General features: G+C 35.6%; 1 protein-coding gene across 3 annotated transcripts in view; it reads left to right on the forward strand.

The window, feature by feature from the left end:
- LOC138695153 (uncharacterized) overlaps window positions 1-27,203 on the forward strand; it is a 61,671-nt gene that overhangs the window by 5,833 nt on the left and 28,635 nt on the right. For all 3 annotated transcript variants that reach the window (XM_069819601.1, XM_069819599.1, XM_069819600.1), the window contains exons 4-9: window positions 675-764; window positions 5,415-5,596; window positions 7,694-7,889; window positions 9,034-9,214; window positions 10,112-10,294; window positions 14,114-14,221. In XM_069819601.1, coding sequence (XP_069675702.1) covers window positions 675-764; window positions 5,415-5,596; window positions 7,694-7,889; window positions 9,034-9,214; window positions 10,112-10,294; window positions 14,114-14,221 — 940 coding nt within the window. The remainder of the gene's footprint in view (window positions 1-674; window positions 765-5,414; window positions 5,597-7,693; window positions 7,890-9,033; window positions 9,215-10,111; window positions 10,295-14,113; window positions 14,222-27,203) is intronic.

Genomic DNA, 27,203 nt, shown 5'->3' on the forward strand with positions numbered 1-27,203 from the left:
AAGGACACGAGTGGTGGAGGCAAGCATGGACAGCTTCGAATTTCAAAGTGGGCACACATGCTGTATTTTCGCTTTATATTTTCACAGCAAACTTAATTTCGAGCAAAACTGACAACTAATAAATGAATATGAATTAACATATAAGTGATATTTCATATGTCCAGGGGTTTAAAATGATTGTATAAGTGTAAAAGATGCGTATACGAAAAACATATAGTCGAAATAAATTAACATGGAAAGTATAGGGATCTTGCCAGGACTAAAGAAAGAAATGAATACGTGTGAAACGTGTAAAAGAAGTTTTACTGTAATGATTAATTAGAGGTAAATTATCTACAGTAATAGTTGTTATGAAATTGTGATTAAAGAATTGCAATATGCTGGAAGAAGATGTGCTGTAACAAAATGCAATTTTGTATTTAGTTTAAGTCTAGCAATGCATACTGTTACAGCCATGCGATCATAGTTTACCCTTGCAGTATCTGAGTTTATTAATTCATAGATTCTGATTTTTTCTATATTAGGACAATATAGAAAGCAGAAGTGATGTATGCTGTTGGGTTTGTTGTGTCAAACTACCACTAAATTTGATAACAGATTTAGAAAATGGTCTGAATTTATATTTATTGTTACTTTGTGTAACAGATTCGACAATGTGTTTTCTATACTTACAGTGTAATTTTTCTGGATGTCATTGGTCATTCTACACTTATTTCAAACTGAAGAGACATAAGGAAACACATCTCAAGAGAAAAGATTTTGTTGTGAGTATGTTATGATCACTATATAATGACTCTAGGGCTGCCATTAATAATGAAAATAAAGAGAGAGTTTGATAATATCCAAATGGTTTTAATTGCTGTGGTTAGTAATTTTTCAGATGTTTACAGCTGTGCATTATAACATGTGAAACTTAATTACGTTACTTAAAAATTCAGAGAAGTGACTTCAAAACAATATATTTTTCTTTAGGAATATGTATTACCGTATTTGCTCGCGTAATTTGCGCCCCCGCGTATTTTGCGCACCCTACTTTTTAAGGGATTATTTTGAACTTTATTTTTGCTCCTTGTATTTTGCGTACATATTTTTTTCAGTGTAGTAGGGATTTTCCTTCCCTACAGTCCATCGTAGGTCATTCACCAGCAACTGAAGTACCTGCTTCAGAAAGAAACCCCAAAGTCCCACTACTTTAACAATGCTTGTCCTTGGTAGAGACAAGTTACCGGTATAGAAAATTACCCCTACCGTAAATACTTACCTATACATATACTAATTGAGATAAACTCAGAACAGAACCTCTTATTTGAAAAATCCGCATATTTTACGCACCCCAATTTTTCAGTGGCCAAAGTTAATTAAAAAGTGCGCAAATTACGCGAGAAAATACGGTATATGTCTTTCTCGTGTTAAATTCTATCGTACCTGGTTAACATGTTTTGGTCTGTTATTGAGCTTCTTCAGAACTGGCTGTTGCTGGTCTTGGTGCCTTTTGTTTTGTTTCCTGTGGGGGTGTGTTTGTGTAGTGTAATGTGGAGTCAAAGAGTGTGTGTGTTCTGAAATTGAGTTGTTGAGAATTTCATTTGGATGTGTTTTTGTGTGTCTGTATATTTTGTATTCTTCTAGTGTGTTTAGTTTCTAGCTTTTTGGTTGGATGTGTAGAATTTCCATGTCTGTGTTGATGTCTCTGTAGGTGTGGTTAGCATTTGACAGAAGTAGGCTAAGTGCCGGCATCGGGTTTCCCCTTCTCCCTTCCTCATCACTCATTCCAGACACTACACTTACACATACACTCACCATAGTACATGACATAACTCTTCACACAGATACACATCATGTACAGTGTGACGCGCCAAAGTGGTGTACAACTAGAAAATGGGTCACAGTTCTGCCATCTATCCGCAGCATGCGGAACCCGAATCACGCAAGTGAAGTGGGTGGGCATTGGATACACACACATATTCCGAAGTGATATAATGTTAAAAGTGTGTGTGTAATCAAGATGTATATTTTTCTTTACATAATTTTTACTCTTTCATGATAAAAAGTATAGAGAAAAAGCACTATGATGTTGCAAATATATTTCGAAAATTTCACGAAACTTTGGTTTTTGGCATGCTTCTGTATTTGATGGATGTTGTTCGTATTTACAACCACACAGCGGATTGCAGTGCAGTGCTCAAGGAAGGGCCATGTCAGGTGAATATGGTTTGAACATTGAGAATACACGTACGTACTTGTAAACAATATTTGGTAGAGCGTTGGTACATTTAACCAAAGGTCCTGGGTTCGATACCCGGCCCCGGAACAATTTTTCCCTCGAAATTATTCAAATCAACTTTACAGGGAGTTATACCTGAAAGCTTGATTTGCATAATACACGTCACTATTCGTTAACAGAAAACCACAATTTAAGTCACACAGAGTTTGTGTGCACTCAATGTTGGTTGCTTGATGGTTGTCAGCCCACTTTGAGGTCTGTGGATATATAGGGAAAAATTGGGTCGGTGTCTGGTAGAGTTCGGGTAGCTCAGTTGGTAGAGCATTGGTACGTTTAACCAAAGGTCCCGGGTTCGATACCCAGCCTCGGAACAATTTTTCCCTCGAAATTATTCAAATCTACTTTACAGGGAGTTATACCTGAAAGCTTGATTTGAATATCTGGCAAGGTTTAAATCCTCCAGACTGTTGGGAAAAGGTAACTGTAGAAATGTTACAACTACAACATAATAGAAATACATTATGACAATTTTATTATGATCAGCTCAGTAAAGATCAACATTATTGCAGAAGAGAAAATCTTGTTATGATAGCTATTTTACAATGAAAATTGTAATTAAAAAACACAGAGAATTTAATATTAAAACATATTTGAAGTTTATAGATTTTGAAAAAGCATTTTATAGAATTAACATAAACTTTCATAGGTGTTAACCCATGATAATGTGCCCAACTGAATTTCTGGATTGGCCCGAATCTAGTATGATGCTTTCTTTGCATAAAAACACAGCTGCGAAAACTGTATTCATGTTATAGTAACCACCTAGCCTTTTTATAATTTCAAAGACATATTTGGTCCAATAAGTATAAATATTACAAAATGAGATTATTTTTTTTGTAAAAACTTAAGAAAAATGTACTCTAATTCTTTCTTGCAAGAAATAATTTAAATGTAAACTAGAACAGAACAAGTAGTGTCGAAGTAGACTTTACCAGTTCTAAAGGCCTCATTATTCTACATGCTGGTAGTTTACAATTTTATTGTCTATTGGTTTTGATAAATAAGCAATATACACCGTATTTTTAACTTCATGGCTAACAACTACATATTTCCTTGTAATATTTCTATCACTTTTAAATGTCAGTTTTTTGTAAATACTGGGTGAACAGATAGTAACCCAGCTGCTTGGAGACTTCAGCTATGTATCAATAATTCGACACACCACAAACTATTAACGTAAAATATTACTAAATATAGCCTAGCAGTTAAAACATTATTTACTCACTCAGATTAAACAAAGGAGATGTAGAAATTGTTTCCTTTCTTGTTCTAAACATATGTTGCATATATTTAAGATGTCATGCATTACTTACTGCAGTTTCTGTTGAGAAATGGAGGCAAAGAGCCAATTGCAGAAACGACCTGTTTTAAGCCTTAGACACTGTATACCTAAACAACTTCTAAGTAACGTATGAATTTCCATTGCTTAAACAGTGTTCAGCCAGTGTTCAGAAAGATATTGTTTAATTTAAGACATCATCTGGGAAGAGGAAGTATGGAGTATCTTGCATTCGACTCTTTGCCAGTCGTCACCAATGGAAACTCTTCATTAATATGGACATCAAATGTAAATCAGTTGATTTACGACACAGACACCATGGCGAAATGTGTAGGAAACTTCTCAATGTAAAAGCAGACCATCTTATCAGACACAGTGAAAAGTTATGACCATATCGAGAGCAAAGCTTGCAACAGTGATACTTCAGAGAAGAAAGCAGCATGGTGGAAAAAAATAACCTATGTTTTCAATACCCCTTGTGACTTTTTATCTCTGTGGAACTCTAGAAGACGAAGTGTACAAAAATTATACACATATCCGGAAGAACTGAAAAATAAAATCTGGAAAACATCGCTGTCATTTCCCAATGGGAACTGCTAAACAGATGCGACAAATTGGAACAAGAAAGCAAAGAGTTTTCTTTCTTAATTTGGATACGTAAATACTTTGTTACTTGTCTCCTGCCAATAGTAATATTTGTGGTGTAATACTGCATAACTGGAGTGTGTAAGCTTAGTCCAGCCGTGAAGTCAAAGATCTTAATTATTTTGTGATATTCAGGAAATTAAAGTTTATGTACTTACTGGTACATAGTAAATGATTTTTGGATGATAGTTCTAGAGAATGAGAATATCATTTGCAACACAATAAAACAAATATATGGGCCATCTTGATGACACTACGTATATTAATAGTGATTTATTCAAATTAGAACTTGCTGACAAATATTTAATCTTCTATTTCTGTCTTTGATATGTAAAAATTAGTTTGTTCGCAATTTTTTAAAAGTAAAGGAACTCCAGACATTCGCACACAACTGTTTTATCAACAGTAATCTCACTAGAGGTTTTGATTTATCTAGAGAAAATCAAAACTCGAGTGGAATTTAATTTACTATTACACGGTTAGAAGAAAGTAAACCTATATAAAGATTAGAAGAAATAAAATACTCTAATACAATAAAATATTGACTTACTGAAATTCTATTTCACTAATGTTAGCTTCACCAAAATGTTTGAACAGAACTGCCATTTTCAGTTGACTGTCTATGCTGTAAACAAATGACGTTCCCAAAACTTGTTTTATAGTACCATAAAGAATTTGCAGTTTGAAATGTTGGCAAACAAAGAAACAAATGCTAGGGTAGTGACAAAAACAAACAAATGCTAGGGAAGCGATAAAATTAAACAAATGCTAGGGAAACGATAAAATTGTGCAATAAGCAGCCATGATTGGTTTAAAGTCGTCCTTTCGTACTGTTTTATTGGTCAAAAATAGTATGACGTAGTAAAAGTGTAATAGTAAAATATTTTCGTATATTTTCAGGTACTGCACAGTATTAATTACATTAAAGAATTCAAATCTCTCTACTTTCGTAACTTTTCTATAATTACATGCAGCATCATTCATTCTTTCATAGTGTTCTATCCAAAGGGAGGTCTTTCACTGCAAATCCAGCATTCTCCAGTCTTTCCTATTTTTTGCCTTCCTAACAAATACAAAATAATGTTAACTGTATCTGCAAAATGACTATATGACCGAACAGCATATAGGTCTACAGAAACTGAGCAAAAGGGGCTGTTGTGTAATATTTTGTTACAGCGATGTAACATAGCACATGTTTTTGTATTACAGTGTCCAATAAAGGGCTGTGAAAGAAGGTTTACTACAATATACAACCTTAATACCCATCAGAAACTGCATGCTAGACCACTTGAGATGGTTTGTCCAGTTGAAACTTGTGCTGCTCGATTCCAGACCAAAAGAAGTTTAGAGCTTCACTTGAAGAGTCATGATAGACTTCACGCACCATACAAGTAAGAGTTGGCATTGTAACACTACGCACCTTTGTATGTAGGTTAGTCATGTTCTGAGGAGTAACCTTAGGATTAATTTTATTTTTTTATAGTAGATTGGATGACATAGGAAAGAGAAGCTTTGTCTGTGCGCAGTGTCTACTCTACTGATTGCACAGAAAGATAACCTTTAAATATACTGAAGTAAATTACAATTTGCAAACTGAGCCTAATGCAATCGAAATTGAAGTCAAAGTGAACATAATATGAGTGCTTATTTATGGTTGGTGTCTAACATTGAGCAGTTGATATCATTCGCTCTCTTCCACTCCAACATTGGAATATTGAGTAAAAGTTGGACAGTGAAGAAGATGATCTTGTTCCGTTCTTCATTAAGATTGTAGGAGATTCTGCAGTACCAATTCTGTTACAGAGAACAAACAATCCCATTGCAGACTTACTGCTTCCACAGCCTGAAAGATATCCATTCCGGTGGTTGTGTTGAAGCTGGCTGTCAGTACCTCACATGTCCGAAATGTCAGCAAGCAAATTGTACATTTTCCCATTAACTGTCTCATCACATCCTTGACAGTATCAGCAATCCACCACACTACTTTCTGGTGAACGAGTTCAATTTTCTCGAAATGTTCCACTTCCAATGTACAGAAAGTCGATTAAGCACGCCTTCACGAATTCACCTTCCATAAATGTTTTTGTCCTCTTGCTATTTGCATGCTCTGAGAGATGGACTCGATGTATAGACACATGGAATGCACACATTAGAGAAAAACAAAGGATATTAGACCAGAGACAGAATTAGTCAAAAGGCATTAACACTTCCTTCCAAATTCATGGTTAATTGTAGTGCTTTCTTCAGCTCCTGCATCTTAACAAGGCGTGGTACTCATCTTTGTGCTTCCAGTTACAATGACGTTCAAGAGTTTGTTTTCTCAAATTCACAACAACAAGGTGGTACAGCCAGCAATTAGCATGCAACGTAAATAAACAGGGCTGTTCCATTGTTGCTTGAATGAAGCCTACACACTGCAGACAACAAGCTTTCCCTGCCTACGCTCTCTCACACAGATCTGGTGTAAGATATGGAAGATATTCAATGCATAAAAGTTGCTGAACTCTTCAATTGACATTTGGCCTTCATTTTCAAGTTCTGTGAGAAATTCTTCATATTTCCTAGAATTTAATTTGTTCAAAAAACTGATTATTTAATTCTTCACTTTGGATCATGATATTCGAAACTAATTTCAGACGACTGGCAAGAAAATATAGGATTTTGAAAGAATTTTCAGAGACTGACAAGATTTTAAGGTACCTATGATAACATCTTTTCTTGTTGTGTTATAACCTTCTTATAGTCTGTTTTGGTAACTTCACAAAATGATTTTAACATTTCAGCTCTTACAGAACAGATATGGCAGTGCTGACGTTACTTTATTTATCTGAATATCAATATGTGAACAATCTGCAGTTTGAACAGCATTGTGTACCATTCAGTACTAATCAAGTAATTTGTAAGTTTTACTTCTATCTTTTCTTTTCTTCTCATCAAAAGACAGCCTACTGGGAATATTACCACAGCTACCACTGCCATTAAAACATAATACATGTCAATCTAGTAGAACATGCAAAGTTTACAAAGTTGAAAAGTCAGAATGTGATATCTCTTGAGCAAGTTGAGCTCACTCCAGTCAAGGGTGATGGATCTTTAGGTGAGAAAAATCTGAAGTTGGTCACATATAGTAGATTTACTGCCTGTAAAAGATCTCTATATTCTTGAATAAAAATGCTTTGCTCCTTATCGTTTGTACTAAGAGATGCCGGCACAATGAGATCTCTAATAGAGAAGGGTAGGATCTGGTATGTGTAACAAAATACATGTACGCAGTGCACAAGTTATTATTTCAGCTGTCCAATTGAGATGCTCAGGTTTGGAAAATAACTAACCACCAGTCAGAATCATATCATTGGAATGCAACTTTTGACATTTGAATTTATTTGTTTGATGACTCATCCAGGACATTGGAACTAAGGACTCACCTTGTCCTATTTCTTTTCTCAGGAGTGTTTGTTGTTATAAACATGCTCTGCCTTGTCGAACAGGTGCTCGTATGAGGGCTGTGAGAAACATTACTACTCCCTGAACTCTCTCAACTCCCACTCAAGAAGCCACCAGCACAAGGAGGAGGAGGTGCGCTGCCAGTGGGAGGGCTGCGGCAAGCTGTTCGACAAGCCCTGCCGACTCAAGGCCCACATGCGCTCCCACACAGGGGACAAACCCTATCCCTGCATGTACCAGGTATTACTTTGCTACTAATGACAAAGAAATGAAAATACTGACAAGTGTTAATCGTTCTAAATATATTACTTGCTTTTCAAGCATCCAGCAGCATTATGAAAGCAAAACGTGTGCGTACCAAAGTGGTCTTTACAACTGACTGTGAACACAGAGTTATGTGTGAGTACAAGGTGGTCTTTACAAAATCCTATATTGCACAGAGTGACCCAAAATTGTCAGTTCGAAGTAATCTTTACAACTGACTGTGAACACAGGTAATTCTATATTACACAAAGAGCAATCCAAAATTGTTGCGTAGTCACGTGTGAGTACCAAAGTGGTCTTTACAACTAACTGTGGAAGCAGGTAATCCTTTATTACAAAGAGTGACATAGAAATGTTATATGTAGTCTTGCCTGTCTTTTAACATAATGTGCGAAAAAGTAATTCCGAGTATATTTTAAGACTTGTACCGAAAATTACGAATTTTACAGAAAACTTTTTTCCCTTATTCTGTATTTGTACAGCTAGAATTACTTTAATTCCACAAAGTAATTTCTATTTTTAAATCCTAAAATTTTTGTCTGAATAGTCGAGGAGTAATTCTGTAGATAAGCAATTTTCTCCTCGGCACTATAGCCATAATGAGATTAGAACTACATTTGTTTAAAAATTAATTCGTACAGATATATTTGAAGTCGTAAATTGTTACGTGAAGAAGTTTTGGATTAATTGCATTATTATGCTAATAATATTTTCTCTGGCAGAAATGTTTTTGGAGACATATGGCCTGCCATTTCATTTATAACTTTATTTTAAGTAAAAAAATATATCTTTCTTACTAATGGCAGGCACTATGTAAAAATATAAATAAATGTGAAAAAAAAAAAAAAGAAAATAAATAGAGGTAATTTCGAGTAAGTTGGCATTTGATGTTTTTTTAAACAGAAATGCATTAATGTTTCAGTAAATAGATTAATTTCATGTGTATTGAATTGACTCATAGGTCTTCAGCAGATTTGTTGTAATATACAGACAGGAGATATGTCAAAAAACCACTTTTTAGGGTACTCAAAATGTATACTTCTCTAAGAATTTCAAAATTTTTACAGGAGCACGGTATTTTCTCTTTTACTTAATACAGATATTAAATTTCGTGTTTTAGGATTGTGGTTGGGCATTCTCGAGTGCAAGTAAATTGAAACGCCATCAACAGAAGCATACAAATGAACGCAAGTTCCAGTGCAGTGTTGAAGGCTGTGGGAAGTCCTTCATGAGGTCAGAACACCTCAAGGAGCATACACTAACTCATGTCGGACAACGAAATTTTCAGTGCCCATTTGAAAGTGAGTATAAAAACGTGATGGTGATAATTTCTGCATAAATTATTAATGAGAACGTTAATTTTTATAATAAAGTAATTTGTGCCAAATAGAAAAATAATGTCACTGATGGCCATTTCCATCAGCATGGCTTAGCAGATGTTAACTAAGAAGTTAGTGATTTAGCATTTCATTACATAATGCTTTAATATATGTATTTCACATCCTTCAAGAAACATTTATGAAATCTATCCTAACCAAAAGGACGTTTTTAAAATATGGAAATTTATTAATGAGGGAACATAGTATCTCAGTATTTTGGGTCTGTAATGATATAACATTCTCTAACAATTTTTGCGACAGAATGAAATTTGAATCTGAAGAGGTTTCTGATAGTTAATGATACATAAACAAAAGACTAATGCAAAAAGGACTTAGATGGCATTCAGAAAGCGGCAATGTTGTCATGGCTCCTGAGAATTTTACAGCCCACGTGATGATCATGATTTAACAGTCTGTTATTTAACAAAATACCGACATACATAAATGAAATGTACTTTTAACGGACTGTTAACTTGTTAGTTAACGTCTGTTAAGCCTTCTATTTAACAGAATTGATGAAACTGGCCATAACAGATTTTAAAGTAACGAGATTTGATGGTTGATTTTAAAAGATGTTGATGAATATTTCAGTACTTTACGTTTATTAAAACTCTACTCCTGAGGATTCACTGAAATTAATCAAAGGAGAAACTGCATGGCATTCCCACAGAACTGGAAATAATGAATAACCTCTATGCGTTCAGTTTATTTCACCATTCCAAACAGTAATTAAATGTAATCAAGAAAGAAAAAGAAGAGCATTGTGCAGGGAATATCATGTATGTAAAACAATACACTGATTCAATTCTTCGTGAACAGACTGTGGAGTGAAATTCTCAGCAAAGAGCAGCCTGTACGTGCACTTAAAAAAACATAATAAGACTGAATCCGAAGAAGGGGATAAGGTCCTGTACCACTGCCCCATAGAGAAGTGCATTAGGACCTACACTTGCAAGTCTAGTCTGAGACAACACATGCTCAAGTTCCACACTCCTGTTCTTGGTGAGTACCTACCTTGCATGTGTAGACTTTTCTATCAGTTAATATTACTTCAGCAAATCTTCTCCAAAACATTAATTAACTATGTATAATATGGTTATTAGGTTCACATGAGAATGTGATAGTAGTTTGTTCTTTTCTTTCTGTAAATGTTACAAATACATATTACCAATATATACAAATTTATAATGAAGTTGATAATTTTACAATATTTCTTTGATTTGTTTTCCTCTTTTAAATAAAGGACCTAATGGCACATTAATGAAACTTTATTTGAAGACTGGCATTTATTGCACTTTTCTTCAAAGGGACTTTTAACTATGAGAGTAGTAAAGAAATTTTAGTTTTGCTGTTACAATGAAATTATCTTTTTAGTAACATACGAGGGTAGTGGTATAAGTCAGGGCAACTATTTTTTTTGTTTGTGAGAATGGAGCACGGTTCGAAATTTTGAAATATGCAACTAGCTGGATAGGGCAGGGATCAAACATCCATAAATAACATAGCATCATGCTACTCATATTTATTACGGTAATTGGAATAGCATTGCAGCACACATATCCATCATAAAAAGTCATCGGGTCACATCCACATCCATTTTGCATGGCAACATTGTCATCTATTCATAGTGACGCATAATACTTGCTGTCTGTGTGATAACCATACATCGCAACATACATCATTTGTGATACCTTCGCTTACAAAATTTCCAAGAATTATGACCCAACCTTCGTAAAATCAAGAAGTTTTTACAATGTTGGTTGGTTTGTTTCCAGTGGCTCACATTTTGGGGACTTTAGTGCATTTTGTACCTTGCTTCCCAATTAAGTCCACTTAGATTTTTCGATAGTTTTAAGTTTGATGCAGCTCAGCAGGTGATCCTGATCCATGTGTCTTCTATTTCTACAATTTTTATTTTGCACAAATGACCTGAGTTTAATGTTTGCACCACTATTAAAATAAAGCACCATGCCCAACTGTATGAGCATTGTAAATACAAACAGTGGACTATATCTGTCAGTACTGGTCCTTTACTTGTTTTACCACCTAAGGTATGAAGATGGATGGTGCCAGAAGGGGTTGGTATTTCACACAAATATTGAAGGTTATCACAAACTTCTTACACAGCAATTCAAAATTAAAGTACCCATTACTTCAATAATTGTCATATTTGTCTCATAACTTTCTTAGTATAATGCTATATACAAACCGATGTTGTTCATGTTTGATCCAGACAATTTACTTTTTATATGATTTGTCCACATCTCTGACTGTCATAAGATCCAGATGCATTGTTGTCCTAATTTAATGCCTTTTAAGTCTCAATCTCTGAAATTTTTTTTCTTAAATATCTGTCACAAATCGTATTCTATATTAAGTACTCTGTTATTCCTATTATAGATAATGTTAATTCCCCATTATGTCCTCTGTCTTATGAGGGTGGGTACTTGACTGTTTGTCATTCACCCATATGAGGCCAGAGTCCAATTTACCGACACGGTTGTACACTGTACCTGTGATGAGGTGATGGAGATTTGTTGGGAAGCCAGAGCTCCTGGAGAGAACCCCAACACAAGTTATAAATCAGGGGTATGCCGGGGATCGAACTCGGGTCCAGCACCCTAGCCACTAGACCACAGTGGCAGCATATATTATGAAGTATAGCAATTTAATTTTTAGACAGCCATTCCTGAATGTAGATATTTGCACACTAGGCAAGCATGTCAAAAATTGACTATTTCATATAGCATGTGAGAAGTACTTTTAATGCTAGTACAACTGACTTTAAACTGTTTGTGTTGATTGTCAATTATTTTCCTCTAGATGTCACACAACAGCCATTGCAACCAATCAATAAAGCAGTTCAAACAATGCTGAACCTACTTTTAAAAATGACTTTATGGTACACAAATTAAATGAATTGGTTCAACAAGTGCTTTATTGATAACTGAAGAGTGTGATCCCAAAACTGTGGCTATTTTCATGATTTGTACATATATATGATTTTTTTAGACCACACTCACTAAAGGACAACACAGAACACTGAAAAGATAAACCTCTCTGGTATGTTAGATCGCAACATTCACTTCTACTGCGAGCAGCAATGACATGTCTGTACCTAAACAGTACAACTGAAAACTAATGTAAACAAAACTTTGAGAAAAAAACTGTGATACCTCACTCCATTCAATTGTTGTTTAGAATTTAAGTTGTAAAGATATGTGGACATCGTGTACATTTTTTTCTTTATGTGATTAGAAAATTCTCGCTGACTATGGAGGAAAGAGTTTGGTTATGTCCCTGAAAAATACTTGTACATATTTGAAACTTAATACTGAAAGGATTTTTCTGTAATGAAAAAATCTGACATGTTTAGGAATAAACAGAAAGTGGATTTGGCTAAGGATGAGTGATAAGTGCTAAACAATTTGGAAGTAAAAGGCAGTGAAATGTTTGATATGTTTCTAAAAGATAAAACTTTACCCAGTAGGGACAAATATATCAGTCACAGTAATTATGAGGCAGTTCCTGGACCTTCAGACAGAATTTAAGTACTATGTGAACAATTGTTCTATGTAATGAGTTTCCTATTAATTTTATGTAGGGTATTCAGTGCACTACAAAGGCCTGTTTATTAATTTTATGTAGGGTATTAAGTGCAATACAAAGGCCTGTTTATTAATTTTATGTAGATTATTAAGTGCAATACAAAGGCCTGTTTATTAATTTTATGTAGGGTATTCAGTGCAATACAAAGTCCTGTTTATTAATTTTATGTAGGGTATTAAGTGCAATACAAAGGCCTGTTTATTAATTTTATGTAGATTATTAAGTGCAATACAAAGGCCTGTTCGTTAATTTTATGTAGGGTATTAAGTGCAATACAAAGGCCTGTTTATTAATTTTATGTAGGGTATTAAGTGCAATACAAAGATCTGTTTATTAATTTTATGTAGGGTATTAAGTGCAATACAAAGGCCTGTTTATTAATTTTATGTAGATTATTAAGTGCAATACAAAGGCCTGTTTATTAATTTTATGTAGGGTATTAAGTGCAATAAAAAGGCCTGTTTATTAATTTTATGTAGATTATTAAGTGCAATACAAAGGCCTGTTTATTAATTTTATGTAGGGTATTAAGTGCAATACAAAGGCCTGTTTATTAATTTTATGTAGATTATTAAGTGCAATACAAAGGCCTGTTTATTAATTTTATGTAGATTATTAAGTGCAATACAAAGGCCCGTTTATTAATTTTATGTAGATTATTAAGTGCAATACAAAGGCCTGTTTATTAATTTTATGTAGGGTATTCAGTGCAATACAAAGGCCTGTTTATTAATTTTATGTAGGGTATTCAGTGTAATACAAAGGCTTGTTTATTAATTTTATGTAGATTATTAAGTGCAATACAAAGGCCTGTTTATTAATTTTATGTAGATTATTAAGTGCAATACAAAGGCCTGTTTATTAATTTTTGAACATTTGCATAAGAAAATATTTTTTGTTTGTTTTAATTTTTTTCATTCTTGAAATTATTACTATTAGAATTATTTGAAACCACCTGACAAAAACTAAATTTTTGAAAGAAGAATGTGCCTTTTAGTCTCATGGTTGACATAAATAAAGCAAACAGTACTGAGATTGCCTAGCAATCAAATACAGAATATTTAGATATGTTGTAGATTCATTGCTTGGCTTAGTCCTAAGATTATGGTTCTTATAAAAGAGGAAAAAGTCTTTATTGTTGAGTATTAGTTTCGTTCATACGGACATGAATGTGCAAATGGCCCAAGTTTGAAACAACACTTTTTGTTGCAGCTAATGACCCTAGTCAACTAGACTACATTGCATTGCTGACTGGAGATGATGACCTGACAAGCTTAGAAGGATTACAGTTTTCTGGGGACATGACACCAACTGTCAGTGGTAAGTAGTGATGGAGAACATGTTGAGTCATGCAACATACTAGTACGATGTTCACAAATTGAAAATGGTTCTCAGACAGATTGCAAAGAGCCTAGTGTCACATGCTCAGCATTATAACCATAATTAGGATTTTACGGCTGTCGCTGCTTTCCTCCTGTTAACCACTTTTTCCGTTCTGTTCGACTTTCCCAATTTTCATTTTTTAATCCTCTTGTTTGAAAAGTTCATAGCCTGACATAGTAATTAAACAAGGATTACTTTGAAACAATCTTCATTTCCCAACACAATCCCTGCTGAGATTCCACCAGTGCTGCAGTGCTTCTATACCGCCTTGAGGTCTGCTGCTACGATAATCTGTTCATTTGACGAAAATTTCTTCCCACCCTAGTGAGTTTTGAGCTTTGGGAAAAGGAGGAAGTCTAAGGGTGCGATATCTGGTGAGTGGGATGCGGCAACAATTCGAACTGTAGTTTAGCAACCGCGGTTGGAGATGCATGAGAAGATGCACTGTCGTAATGAAACAACACTTTCTTCTTGGCCTCTCCTCGCGAATTTTCCCTTTCAGTTGCTGAAGGAGATTTGAATAATATTCTCTGGTTATTGTTCTCTCCTTTGGCTAGATACTCAATCATGATTACTTGTATCCCCTTAGAATCCCAGAACATGTATGTCATGACTTTCCCAGCTTTTGCTTTCTTTGGAGGCAGAGAATCACTACAGTAGCATTACTGCTCACCTGACCCAGCCGACCCCCTTTACCTTTTTGAGCCTCGCAAATCAAGCACTACAAGTCTATATGCAACGAATCTCTTCCATATTGAATAAAGTTAGTTAGAATATGTGCTGGATATCTCATCCCAATTAATGATGGCGTAGACTAGGATTACAATGAATGTTTGTTTTCGTTACGTTACATTGCATTCATCCATATTTTGAACTTCTACCAAATGTTTAGAGGCTGTTTATTATGATCGACGTTCGCGGATGTTCGTAACAACTATCACACTCTGCCGGCCATAATGAGTACTGAAATGCACAAGCCAGTCAGTCAGCTTTTTATGATAAACATTGAATTTTATAACTTTGCTTGAGACAACATAAATAAAATACCGATATTACAAAAATATTTTACGACAGAATAATAAAGAATGACAATAATTATAAAGTAACAATAATAATAATTAATAATAATAATAACAACAACAACAACAAATTTTAACTTTATTTTGAGCTGGGCATGTGATACATATTTTCCGTATAATTTGAATCTCCTGAGTACGAATATGACAATAAAACAGTGTTGGTTACGGTTTTTGAGAAATTTTCTAATTTATATCTATTCAAAATACTGCTTTATATAATGACAATAAGGTTAAATACTCACTGGTCAGAAGATTACAACTTTCTTTTTCTGCATTTTCTTTTATACTGGGCATCAGGTAAATCACGAGCTAAAGTCCAACAGTAGTCTGCTAGCATACAGGTACTGCACTGTTCTTGGTATCCTTTTTCCATAGTTGAAATTTCTTGATGTAAATGCTCACCATGCTCATCACTGAAATCGCCAAAATTGTCGGGGAAAAGGTCAAGATGGGAGTGAAGGAAGTGAATTTTCAGGGACATGTTACAATCCATTGTTTCATACACCAATAGTAAATTTTGTACTAGTTCTTCATAGTTCTCACGGCTACGGTTACCCAGAAAATTTAATACAACCTCCTTGAATCAGTGGCGTATACTGGTTTACCACTGGGCTACCACTGACCCTATTATTACGCAAATATATTTTTAAATCCCTATAATAAAATTCCTTACCTATTTATATGTGAATTCCAGACGTCTTGATTGGGACGAAAATACTTTGATGACTTCGTCATTGAAATTACAGTTGGGCCACTTGCGAAGTTTCTGTAGAAATGACTTTTCAATGGACATCAGTGCCAAGCCGGATAAACGTTCTTGTGTATGAGTTGATCTACAGTAGGATTTTATTCTCTTCAACGCAGAAAATGTTCTTTCTACCGTTGCTGACGTAGCTGGTATTGTCACAATTAATGTTGCCAATTTAAGGACTTCAGAAATAACTTGGTTCAGCTGGTTTTCATATATGGCAGATAATATTTCATGGATAGGCTTGTTCGAAAAATCAAAGATTTCTGCTGAATATATTATACTTAATTCATTTTTCAAACGCACTTGATCAAAGTGACTGTTATAGGACTGAAATAATTTGTTTAGTGCCTCATTCGGGAAGTTTTCTCTATAAGCAGAAAATTTTTGAGAATTTACAAGATGTGTGAACTGAAGCTTTCCATAATCAGAAAATCTGTCAGTAATTTCCATGTGCATACGATCTAGTATGCTGTAGTACAGCTGCCTGTATTTCAATTCATCATCTCCTTTTCTTCGCTTTAATGGTGGTTCCATTGTATTGGCTGAAGAATTTTCATTTTCCATATTACTCCATATGGACGGAAACCCACTACGTCTGAACTCGGATATAGTATTTTTTAACTTCGATACCTCTTGCAAGCAGTATGCTATGTCTAGACTTTTTGTCTGAAGAATATTGTAGAGCACATCTGTATGTGCGAACACTCTAGCATAGACTTCAAGAAGAAATATATTCTGAAACTGTGTGAAAAAATACAAATATCCTTGAGCCTGCACAATTACATCATCATCCCAGTTTCCTTCAGAGTCATTACAAATGATATTTTCAAAAAAGCAGTCAGTTGTTCTCTGTATTCCTTCACTGTATTTACAAGCCGAGATGTAAAATCCCATCTAGTTGGTGCTACTTTTGGGAGTTTCTGTTTCATAAATTCCTCGAGTTTTTCTGATCTTTTAGGAGATGATGAGAAAAATGCAGCTAAACCCGACAGTGTTTTGAAAAAAATGCGGCATTCTGGAATGGATGAAGTAGTTTGTTGCAAAACTAAATTGAGAACATGGCTGTAACAATGGACAAATAGTGCTTGAGGATACTTTTCTTGAACTTTTGTTTTTAAGCCATTAATATTTCCCGCCATAACTGAAGCACCATCGTATGTCTGTGCAATTAAGTTATTGCCAACATTGTATTCTGCTATAACACCTTCCACATGCTGAAACAAAGCAGCAGCAATTTTGTCCGAATTGACATTTGTGAATCCTATAAACCGTTCTTGAACATTGGCAGTACTATCGACGTATCTTAAAACAGTGGACAATTGACTCTGATTAGAGCAGTCACTTGTTTCATCAACAATAATGGCCACAAAAGGTGTTTCTTCTATTTCAGATTTTATGTTCTTTATCATAACCCCACTTATAGCAAATATTAAGTCATTCTGATTTGCGGGAGAAGTACCACGAAATACTGTTGAACTCTCAAGATGATTGGCCAGTAAATGGTCAAATTCACTTAAGGAACTTAAATATTCAATATAATTTCCTCTATTGTCTGATTCCACACTCTCGTTATGACCCCGAAAAGCCAATTCTTGTTTTCCTAGAAAGCAGACTGCGTTAATAAGACGCAGTAAAATCTCCCGATTTTTTTTCACAAGATCATTGTGTTGATTGATGTGTAGAGCTTTTTGCTTATCTAGCTGTAATCAATTCTTGTCTTCCCAAAGTTTGCAAAGTTCATGCTACTACAAATATGAGCTTTTGATTTGTCGTATTTTAGGACTGCTGTTCGAAGGGAGTTCATATTAGAAAACCCCTCTTTTGACCACACATTAGTTTCGCGGGCTAAATAACAAACATGGCCAGCAAAATAGTTTAGACAGTTTAGAACTACCACACAACCAATTCCACTTACCATATGATGTTGAAGTGAAATGGCGTGTGTATTCACGCTGTTTTTCTTTTACGTCCATGGACAAATTTAACTCAGGAGTTGGTCTTTCCATTTTCACAATTTCAACTTTCTCGTATGTACGACGGTTAAAAGGCACTTTTAATAAACCTTCTATTACAGTCATTTTCAACACAAACCTCTCCAGAAACTTGTTCTGCCATATTTGTCACAATATCACTTAATTGGGAAATTAAAAACTTAATAGTTAACAATTAATATAACTCTTAGACACTCGAACAAATCACAAATTTAAAATACTGCACTGCAAGAACGCAATCACATTGATGAGCTAGCGTACTAAGCGTATTGTTGCTTCGCGCCTGCGAAGAAACCGATCACGAGAGCGGCAACTCACCCGGCATACACTGCACGATGGAAACAGAAGGGAGAGGGGGACAGGCAGTTGTGCGACAGAACAGCGTTAGCGGAACGGTCACAGGCTACCCCTCGTAGCAGCGGTTTCTCCAGCGATGCCGCCTTGACAACTTGTTTCTTTTCGAGAGCAGAGAGCGCATATAAATCTAACGATTACCTTAATTTTAATTACTGTGGTAAAACTAATAATACAAAATTATTACATTATGTTATATTATTAACTTTTTCTTTTGTAATATCCTTGGGCTACCGCCGGTAGCCCCGGTAGTCCGCAAAATACGCCCCTGCCTTGAATGCAATCCAACAAAGATTCGAAATGATTGTCCTTCATTATTTCTCTAATTTGTGTTTCATTGAAAAATCCCTCTTTTATTTTTTGAGTCACTATTAGCAGGGATTTTTTCCTGGATATGTTTAAATTCTTCAGTTTCATGATTCATCCCTTTAACAAAATTCTTCATTAACCCTAATTTAATGTGTAAAGGGGGTAAAATTACTTTACTTTGAGGTACAAGAGGTTGATGTACAATATTTATCTTCCCCGGCTCTAGTGATTGTCGTGTTGGCCTATTTTTATTTTATAATGCTTATCTCGAGCACGACTGTCCCATTCGCACAGAAAGCAGAAAAATTTTGTGTAGCCTAATTGCAATGCTGTAACCTTCAAATCAGCATGTAAACCATTCGTACTTTGAATATTATCATTAAAGCACACTTAAAAAAAATACACGTCTTACACAGAATACCAACACCACGGAAATCTCCTGGTAAACTGAAGCGATTTCATACGGCAAACCTGTTTCTACCCCTCCAAATGGAACCGAAAAGGGCAATAAAACAATTTCCGCTTCTAGAAGTGATTTTGACAGGGTGGTGTATTGCAAAATATAAACTACAGTAATGCCACTAAAGCTCATAGTGAAAGAAATATATGTCTCAAATAAAATCAGGTAAATTGAAGGGAATTCATACCGCGAACCTGTTTCACTCCCTTCAAATAGATTCGTAAAAGGGCAAAATACGGTGTTTTTTTTTTTTTAATAAAATTAATTATATTGTGCATCTCGAAAACCCGATCTGATGGAAAATTTTGCTTGTTTTTTTTTAATTCAGGAGGTCGAAATTAGTAAGAATTTGTTAGTTTTATGTCTGGCGCAAAATTACTGTTGGAATTACGAATATTTTATTTAGGTAGTGAAAGCTCCTTTATTTCGAGTTAAAATAAAATAAAGTATCTAAAATAATGTAAATAAATGATCAAAAAGATAAAAAAAAATAATAATAATTTAAACTCAGGTTCGAACCTGGGTCCAATTGCACTATAAACCTGTCCCTTGACCAATACGCTACAAAGAGCTACAGCATATAACTGTTGAATTAGTTGTTATCAATGCTTTCATGTTTGCTGCCTATAATGTGTAATTTTAAACAAAATTTGTTTTATGCCATATAGAGGAAATATAATCATGTGACCTGATATATTCACTCGAAGATGATTTCTCGTATTGTGTAATTTTTAAGTAATATTATTTCATTTAATATTTCAGTATCTTTATGGCCGCATCTGCAATGAAAGAGGTGAAAAAATATGAAGCGGCAACGTGCTTCTGATTCGTGATTGGATGACATTCAACTTACGTTTCTTTGCATTGGTGGAAACTAGACCTTGACAATGTCGAATCAGTGCCGTCATGCGTTCGTTCATTTTAACGTTGACCGTAATCAAATATATGGAGCTTGTATTTGTCAAACTTCAACATACTTCACCGTAATGCAAACGAACGTCGATTATAATCCCAGCCTTAATCTTTCTCTTCAGATTCTGGGGGAAGGATGGGGGAAAATATTTCCTTCCCTTATATTAATTCTTATCCCGGATTGAGATTCTGGCTGATATGTATAGTTTCTGAAAAAAAAAAAAAAAACCTGTCTGAATTTTCTAAGTTCCAGATTCAGTGCATTGCACATGCTCAGTACTCCAAAGCAGTGGTACACACGAGATCACTTTGGCCATTATTGAAATTCATTTTAGTTCGATTGCTGTGATAACCTGAAAGACTTTTGAAAACATGCATTGAAAATTGATCGGTTATTAATAGTAGATTAATATTTATAAATCGTCGGTAAACGAAAAATAACCTGCATAATTACTTAAAAGAACACTTTCCTCAACAGTATCTGAATCCTGAACTTTGTAGTCTGCAAGCAAGCTCGCCACCACAGAGCTATCAGAATGCTTGCAATGAACCGTCATAATCAGGATTGTTGTATGTATCATGTTTGTTACATAATGACTCTTAAGTAATAATTCGATCTTATTTTCAGATTAATTTCGCGCTTTTTGGATTAGTTGTGAAATACCTTGCTATAATACTATTTAAAATAATACTGGATTGAAAACCACTGTCAATCATTATGGTATGAATCGTGCTGTGTAAGGAGTTTCAAGATTTCAAGAGTTGGGCCATTTTTTGTTTCTGGGCCTGTACCGATCGTTCACATAGATGAGACTAGCCAGTCCAAGAATTGTGCCATTCTCGAGACCGAGTGAGACTGCCACTCTGCCTGTTACTGTATAAAAAGTACTGCAGTTCATGACGAGGCACAACAGTGTGGCACTACAACACATTGTGATTGCCGGCACTCTTACAGAACTCTCACTGTTTCAATTAACTATTGCCTTTCTTGGGAACCAGAATAATGCATAATTTTCAGTTGTGTCCTAAGCTAACAAGCTGTGGTATCATCCATGTATGTGTTAGGCTTGAAAAAGTTTTGTACCACTAAAATTTTTGTATAACTGCTATAGATAAGCGATCATTTTAAAATAAATATACGTACAAGTTATTATCACGAAACGAATGAGTATCTATTCAATATTACACACCATTATTGTGCATTTTATTGACAACAAAGTCAATCAATGGACACAAGTCACTTTCTCATCGGAAACGTGATTTTAAGCAGATTTTGAGTCGAGTTAGCAATGTATAGCGTAGCACAAGAGCCTATTGTGCCCTTGGACAAACAAAAGAAGTCTTCCTTCATCAGCAAGGCTTCAGCATGAGGGAAATCGGTTGAGAGATTGGAAGTCATGTTAGACACAAAATCTTGAAGACTTGTCTCAAAGTGGTCGCCCATGATCAACAACACTAGCTGAAGAACAATAGCTCGTAGAAATCGAGAAGACAATGCAGGCAACTGAAAGGTCTGTAACAACCCAAACGGTCAGAAACCGTCTCCAATGGACAGCTTAGACTCAGGAGACCTTTACGAGCAGCAGCGATGACCCCTCTGCCCCATGGAACTAGAGAGTGCTTGGGTTGGTATCTGGAACAGTGGCATGAAGTTTTCTTCAGCGATGAGTGCAGAATTTGTCTGATGCCTGACAATCGTCAGAGAAGAGTGTGTAGGGTCATACATCTCAGGTGCTCAGTTCCACGGTTCCAGCAGGGAGGTGGATCGGTATGGCTTATTGCCATCCAGGACGTCTGTGCAGTATCGGAATAGGATTCTTCAGTCCATTGTAGAGCTATATAGGCAAGAATTTGGAGACAATGTGCGTGCCTAGGACCAACTGAAGAGGCAGTGCGACGACATAGGAATCCGCCCCAAACCCTGTATGACCTTTGGAGAGCACTGTTGAAGAATGGGACAGACTGGACAGCATGCTGCTGTAATGCACAGGGGGTTAACAAGATACTGAGGCTAGTCAGGAGTAGATGTTTTAATTTCAGAGTTTTAAAGGCATATACACTTTCCCGAATAATGCCTTTGTTTTACCTTTACAATAAATCTTTATTTCAGTTTCAGAAGGTTTGTGTTTTTCATCTCTTACCCCTTTAGGTCATTAGCTTCACTGTGATTTAAAAAATCAAAGTGGTGCAAAACTTGGAGCAGTGCATGTTGTTGATTTACCTGATGAATTTACTCCCCTTAGATTTCTAAAATATTTTTCTGAGTGCTGTGGATCAGTCATGTCATACACTCTGCTTCCAATTCCTCTGACTTTGACAGGAATCTTTTCTGCAGGTCAATAAAAGAACGATACTTTTTTTGCCATTTTAAAATAAATGTGGAAAAAAAAATGCAAGATATAGTAAGAAAATTATTGGCAGAAAACAAATATATTTGAGCCATTTCAACACCAGTATTTTGTAAAAAGTATTTACCTTCCAGTTGAATCTACAGGTTTAAAGATGCCGTAGATTGCAATATTTCTCACATGATGGAACACAGTACACGCCTGAATATTGAAGACAGAAGCAGAAGCCAGTTTGCCACCAGACATGTTAACCAACTTATGAATCTTGGTAGTTTTCCAAGAAGATTGATTCTGTTTGTGTGCCAACTTACGAAACCAAATTTAACGTAGTTACCACATGATATTTGTTATATCTCTTGAGTTATGATGTGTTGTTTATGTGTGCAATAAATTATAAATTGTTACCATTTATTTGAGTTTTCCTGTATTTAATAATATCGTTGATGGAGTCATGCTGAGAATGTTCGTTTGTTAACTGCTGTCATGCGTTTTATGATGAGAGTTTTTCTAGAGACGTGAAAACTATTAATTTTTCATTGAATTGTAAAATTGCGGACAAACACATCAATTTTCAAAACTGTTTGTGGATGCTCTGTAAATGACAATCCTATGTTTTGAGAAACTGCATACTTCATCACATGTTCACGTTGCGGTGGATCAGTGATCAGTTTATCTACATACAGACAAACTCATTGAGACTTGTCACAGCATTCATTTCTCTACTACATCTTTTAATAAGGCTGTGATACTATCAAATTCAAAAGCATCTATCCTTGCTTTACAATCGGATGTAACACCAAAAAATATTTCAGTATTCTAGTGTGGTAAAATTTCAAGATAACTGGGCAGATTAAATAACCAGTCGGTGCTGCACATTGCAGAGTGAGACGTAATGAGGCAGGCGATTTCTTGGCCAAGAAAGGTAGCAAAATTACTCCAAAGTCATCTGTACCTGTGTCTTACCATTCTATTAAGAAATAATACCAGAATGTAACACTTATCAACATACAGTAATTACAGTGTATGTCAATGTATATACACAAGAATGTCTCACACGAAAACAAAACAGTGACATAGCATCAGTTAGCATATACGAGTATCTAAAATGAAAGGAAAAGAATGGATTTAGAAGTCGCATGAAATTATTGAAAAGTACCACAATATTCTTTTTAGTAGTATTCTAAACCTGTCTAAATTACCTGTAAGTGAAAAATACTGGACTGCAAGATGGCTGATGGCTTCATTGCCATGATACCAGAGCACTGGCTACCAACCAACCAAATTACCTCTAAGTGAAAAATACTGGACTGCAAGATGGCTGATGGCTTCATTGCCATGATACCAGAGCACTGGCTACCAACCAACCAAATTACCTCTAAGTGAAAAATACTGGACTGCAAGATGGCTGATGGCTTCATTGCCATGATACCAGAGCACTGGCTACCAACCAACCAAATTATCTCTAAGTGTTCGACACAGTAACTCCCTGTGTGTAGCCTTAAGAAAAGCATGTAGGTAGTGATTTCTCAATATCCCACTTCGTCCTCAATGTGATGTAGGTGTGTTTTCACATTTTCTCAGAGAATGACGTTGTGAGAGATCATTTTCAGAAATATGACACTGATTTTGAAAAAAATAGTTTTTGTATATAATTTTCTAATAATTAAGAATGGCAAGCTGTGAGTTGCTAAAGCTTACACAGTAAAGTATTTCAAGCAAGCCTCGATACTCTGACTCCTCATCGTCATTAATACATTAACAAAGTCAGTAGCAGACCTGCATTGAAAGTAACACAACAGATGGAAACTTCATTGCTGGATTGTGGTGAACCTTTGAGTAGAATAAAGAATTTTTGAAGGGAGGGGAGAAAAACAACGAGAAATCACGTAAGACATGCTGAGTTTTCCACATGTTAGGCAAGAATAGAACTCCCCACTACGTTTACAACCCATATGCAGAAGACATGACCAGCAGATTAAAACTTACATCTATAATTTATTGATGGTTGATTCACAATCCTTTCTATAATGTAAATGAATATCTTAACTCACATGTATATGTATACACAAGAGTACTCAAGTAACGCTGTTAGAATTTTATTACTAAATGTAAAATTTGTGATGTCAGCTTAATCCTTAATATTTGTAATCCTGATTATTCTTAACTGTATTGTGTGATTTCATTTTGTTTAATTTCTTCTCTTCTCTTATGTCTGCTCAAGACAACAATAAACAAATAAATACATAGATAGACAGATAAAATCTATCGAAAGATCAATAAGTTGTGTGGTGGTGGTAGTGGTAGTACTTACTTAGTGGCTTTTAAGGAACCCAGAGGTTCATTGCTGCCCTCACATAAGCCCGCCATTGGTCCCTATCCTGAGCAAGATTAAGCCAGTCTCTATCATTATATCCCACCTCCCTCAAATTCATTTTAATATTATCTTCTGATCTACGTCTCGGCCTCCCCAAAGGTCTTTTTCCCTCCGGCCTCCCAACTAACACACTATATGCATTTCTGGATACGCCCATATGTGCTACATGCCCTGCCCATCTCAAACGTCTGGATTTAATGTTCCTAATTATGTCAGGTGAAGAATACGAGTGCAGTTCTGTGTTGTGTAACTTTCTCCATTCTCCTGTAACTTCATCCCTCTTAGCCCAAATATTTTCCTAAGCACCTTATTTTCAAACACCCTTAACCTCTGTTCCTATCTCAAAGTGAGAGTCCAAGTTTCACAACCATATAGAACAACCGGTAATATAACTGTTTTATAAATTCTAACTATCAGATTTTTTGACAACAGACTGGATGATAAAAGCTTCCCAACCGAATAATAACAGGCATTTCCTATATTTATTCTGTGTTTAATTTCCTTCTGAATATCATTTATATTTGTTACTGTTGCTCCCAGGTATTTGAATTTTTCCACCTCTTCAAAGGATAAATTTCCAATTTTTATATTTCCATTTCGTACAATATTCTCGTCACGAGACATAATCATATACTTTGTCTTTTCGGGATTTACTTCCAAACCTATTTCTTTACTTGCTTCAAGTAAAATTCCGTATTTTCCCTAATCGTTTGTGGATTTTCTCCTAACATATTCACGTCATCAGCATAGACAAGCAGCTGATGTAACCCGCTCAATTCCAAACCCTCTCTGTTATCCTGGACTTTCTTAATGGCATATTCTAGAGTAAAGGTGATAGTGCATCTCCTTGCTTTAGCCCACAGTGAATTGGAAACACATCTGACAGAAACTGACCTATACGGACTCTGCTGTACAGCTGTCAAAAGAAAAAGTGGCCGCTCTCCTGAAACAATGTTCCCTTCGGGTATCTTCGCTATAATTCGGAGACAGGCGATGTTACATGTTGTTGGACCACGTTGCCTGATACCTACAGTTATAATTAAAGTATTCATTCTGTGATTCGATAGCGTAATGGTAGCGTTCAGGCCTCTTATTCATGAAGTCCTGCGTTCGACTACAACCTTGTGCTTTTTATGTTCTTTTTTGTTATGTTTTTGAGAGAGACAAACTATACATAATGGCCCCTTTCTCTTTTACGATTATTTTAGTAATTAACATCAGGTTCATTAATATATTATGCCATGACTTTATCATTATGATATTGTGGCTGCAAATGGAAAGAAAAAAGATTTTAGTCTCAATAAAAATATCTTTCGTGGCATAAACAAAACAAATTTACTGGCGTCGGCCTTAAAACATTCAAACAATTAAGCGTTCAAAAAACAAAACAAAAAGCCACAATTCAATATTTAGTCTATCTTCCTCTTATCTCGATCATCTTGCAGTCGAGTGGGCATGGAATCGACTAGTCTTTGCAAATAGCGACTGTTCTTAGACACGATATTCCAGGCATTCTGAACATACCCACATACATAAGTGTTCTGTCCGTGGGCAGGTCTTTCATTGCAAACCCAGCAATCTCCAATCTTTCCTATTTTCTGCCTTCCTCTTAGTCTCCGCATATGATCCACATATCCTAATGTCTTCTATTATTCTTTTCAACCAGAGACCCAACCAATTCCTTTTTCTCTTTCTAATCAGTTTCAGCATCATTCTTTCTTCACTCACTTTTTCAAACACAATTTTATTTCTTATTCTGTCTGTCCACTTCACACGCACCGTTCTTCACCACATCCACATTTCAAATGCTTCAATTCGTTTCTCTTCATTTCGTCGTAATGTCCATGTTCCTTCCCCATACAATGCCACACTCCACACAAAGCACTTCACTAGTCTCTTCCTTAGTTCTTTTTCCAGAGGTCCGCAGAATATCCTTCTTCTTCTATTAAAAGCTTCCTTTGTTCATGTTTGCAGTTTTTCTTGGGAAGGATAGGCCTAAATGCGGTAACATCCCGTTGCTTTCCGCACACCACTATCTCTTTCGCATCTTATTAAATTCCAGGGGACCCAAGCGTGGAGATGAGGAGAGTGGATTTGACTAATTGGGCCCTCCGGACTTCACCGAAAGTCACGGCAAGGGTTAAATATTAATTCTGTCAGGATGTTTGACCCGATCAGAGACCGGGAAATCTCAATTAGCCTCTGCCCCCTGCATCCTGGACTAGCTTCTACGAATCATCAGAAAATCTTAGAGTGTGATTGGGCCAATTTTTCCGAAAATGTTTCCACACTTTTGCCCTCGTAGCTCAGCGGACGAACGTCGGAATTTAGATGTCAATGT

The sequence above is a fragment of the Periplaneta americana genome, chromosome 2 (assembly GCF_040183065.1).
Source record: "Periplaneta americana isolate PAMFEO1 chromosome 2, P.americana_PAMFEO1_priV1, whole genome shotgun sequence".
Lineage (NCBI taxonomy): Eukaryota > Metazoa > Arthropoda > Insecta > Blattodea > Blattidae > Periplaneta > Periplaneta americana.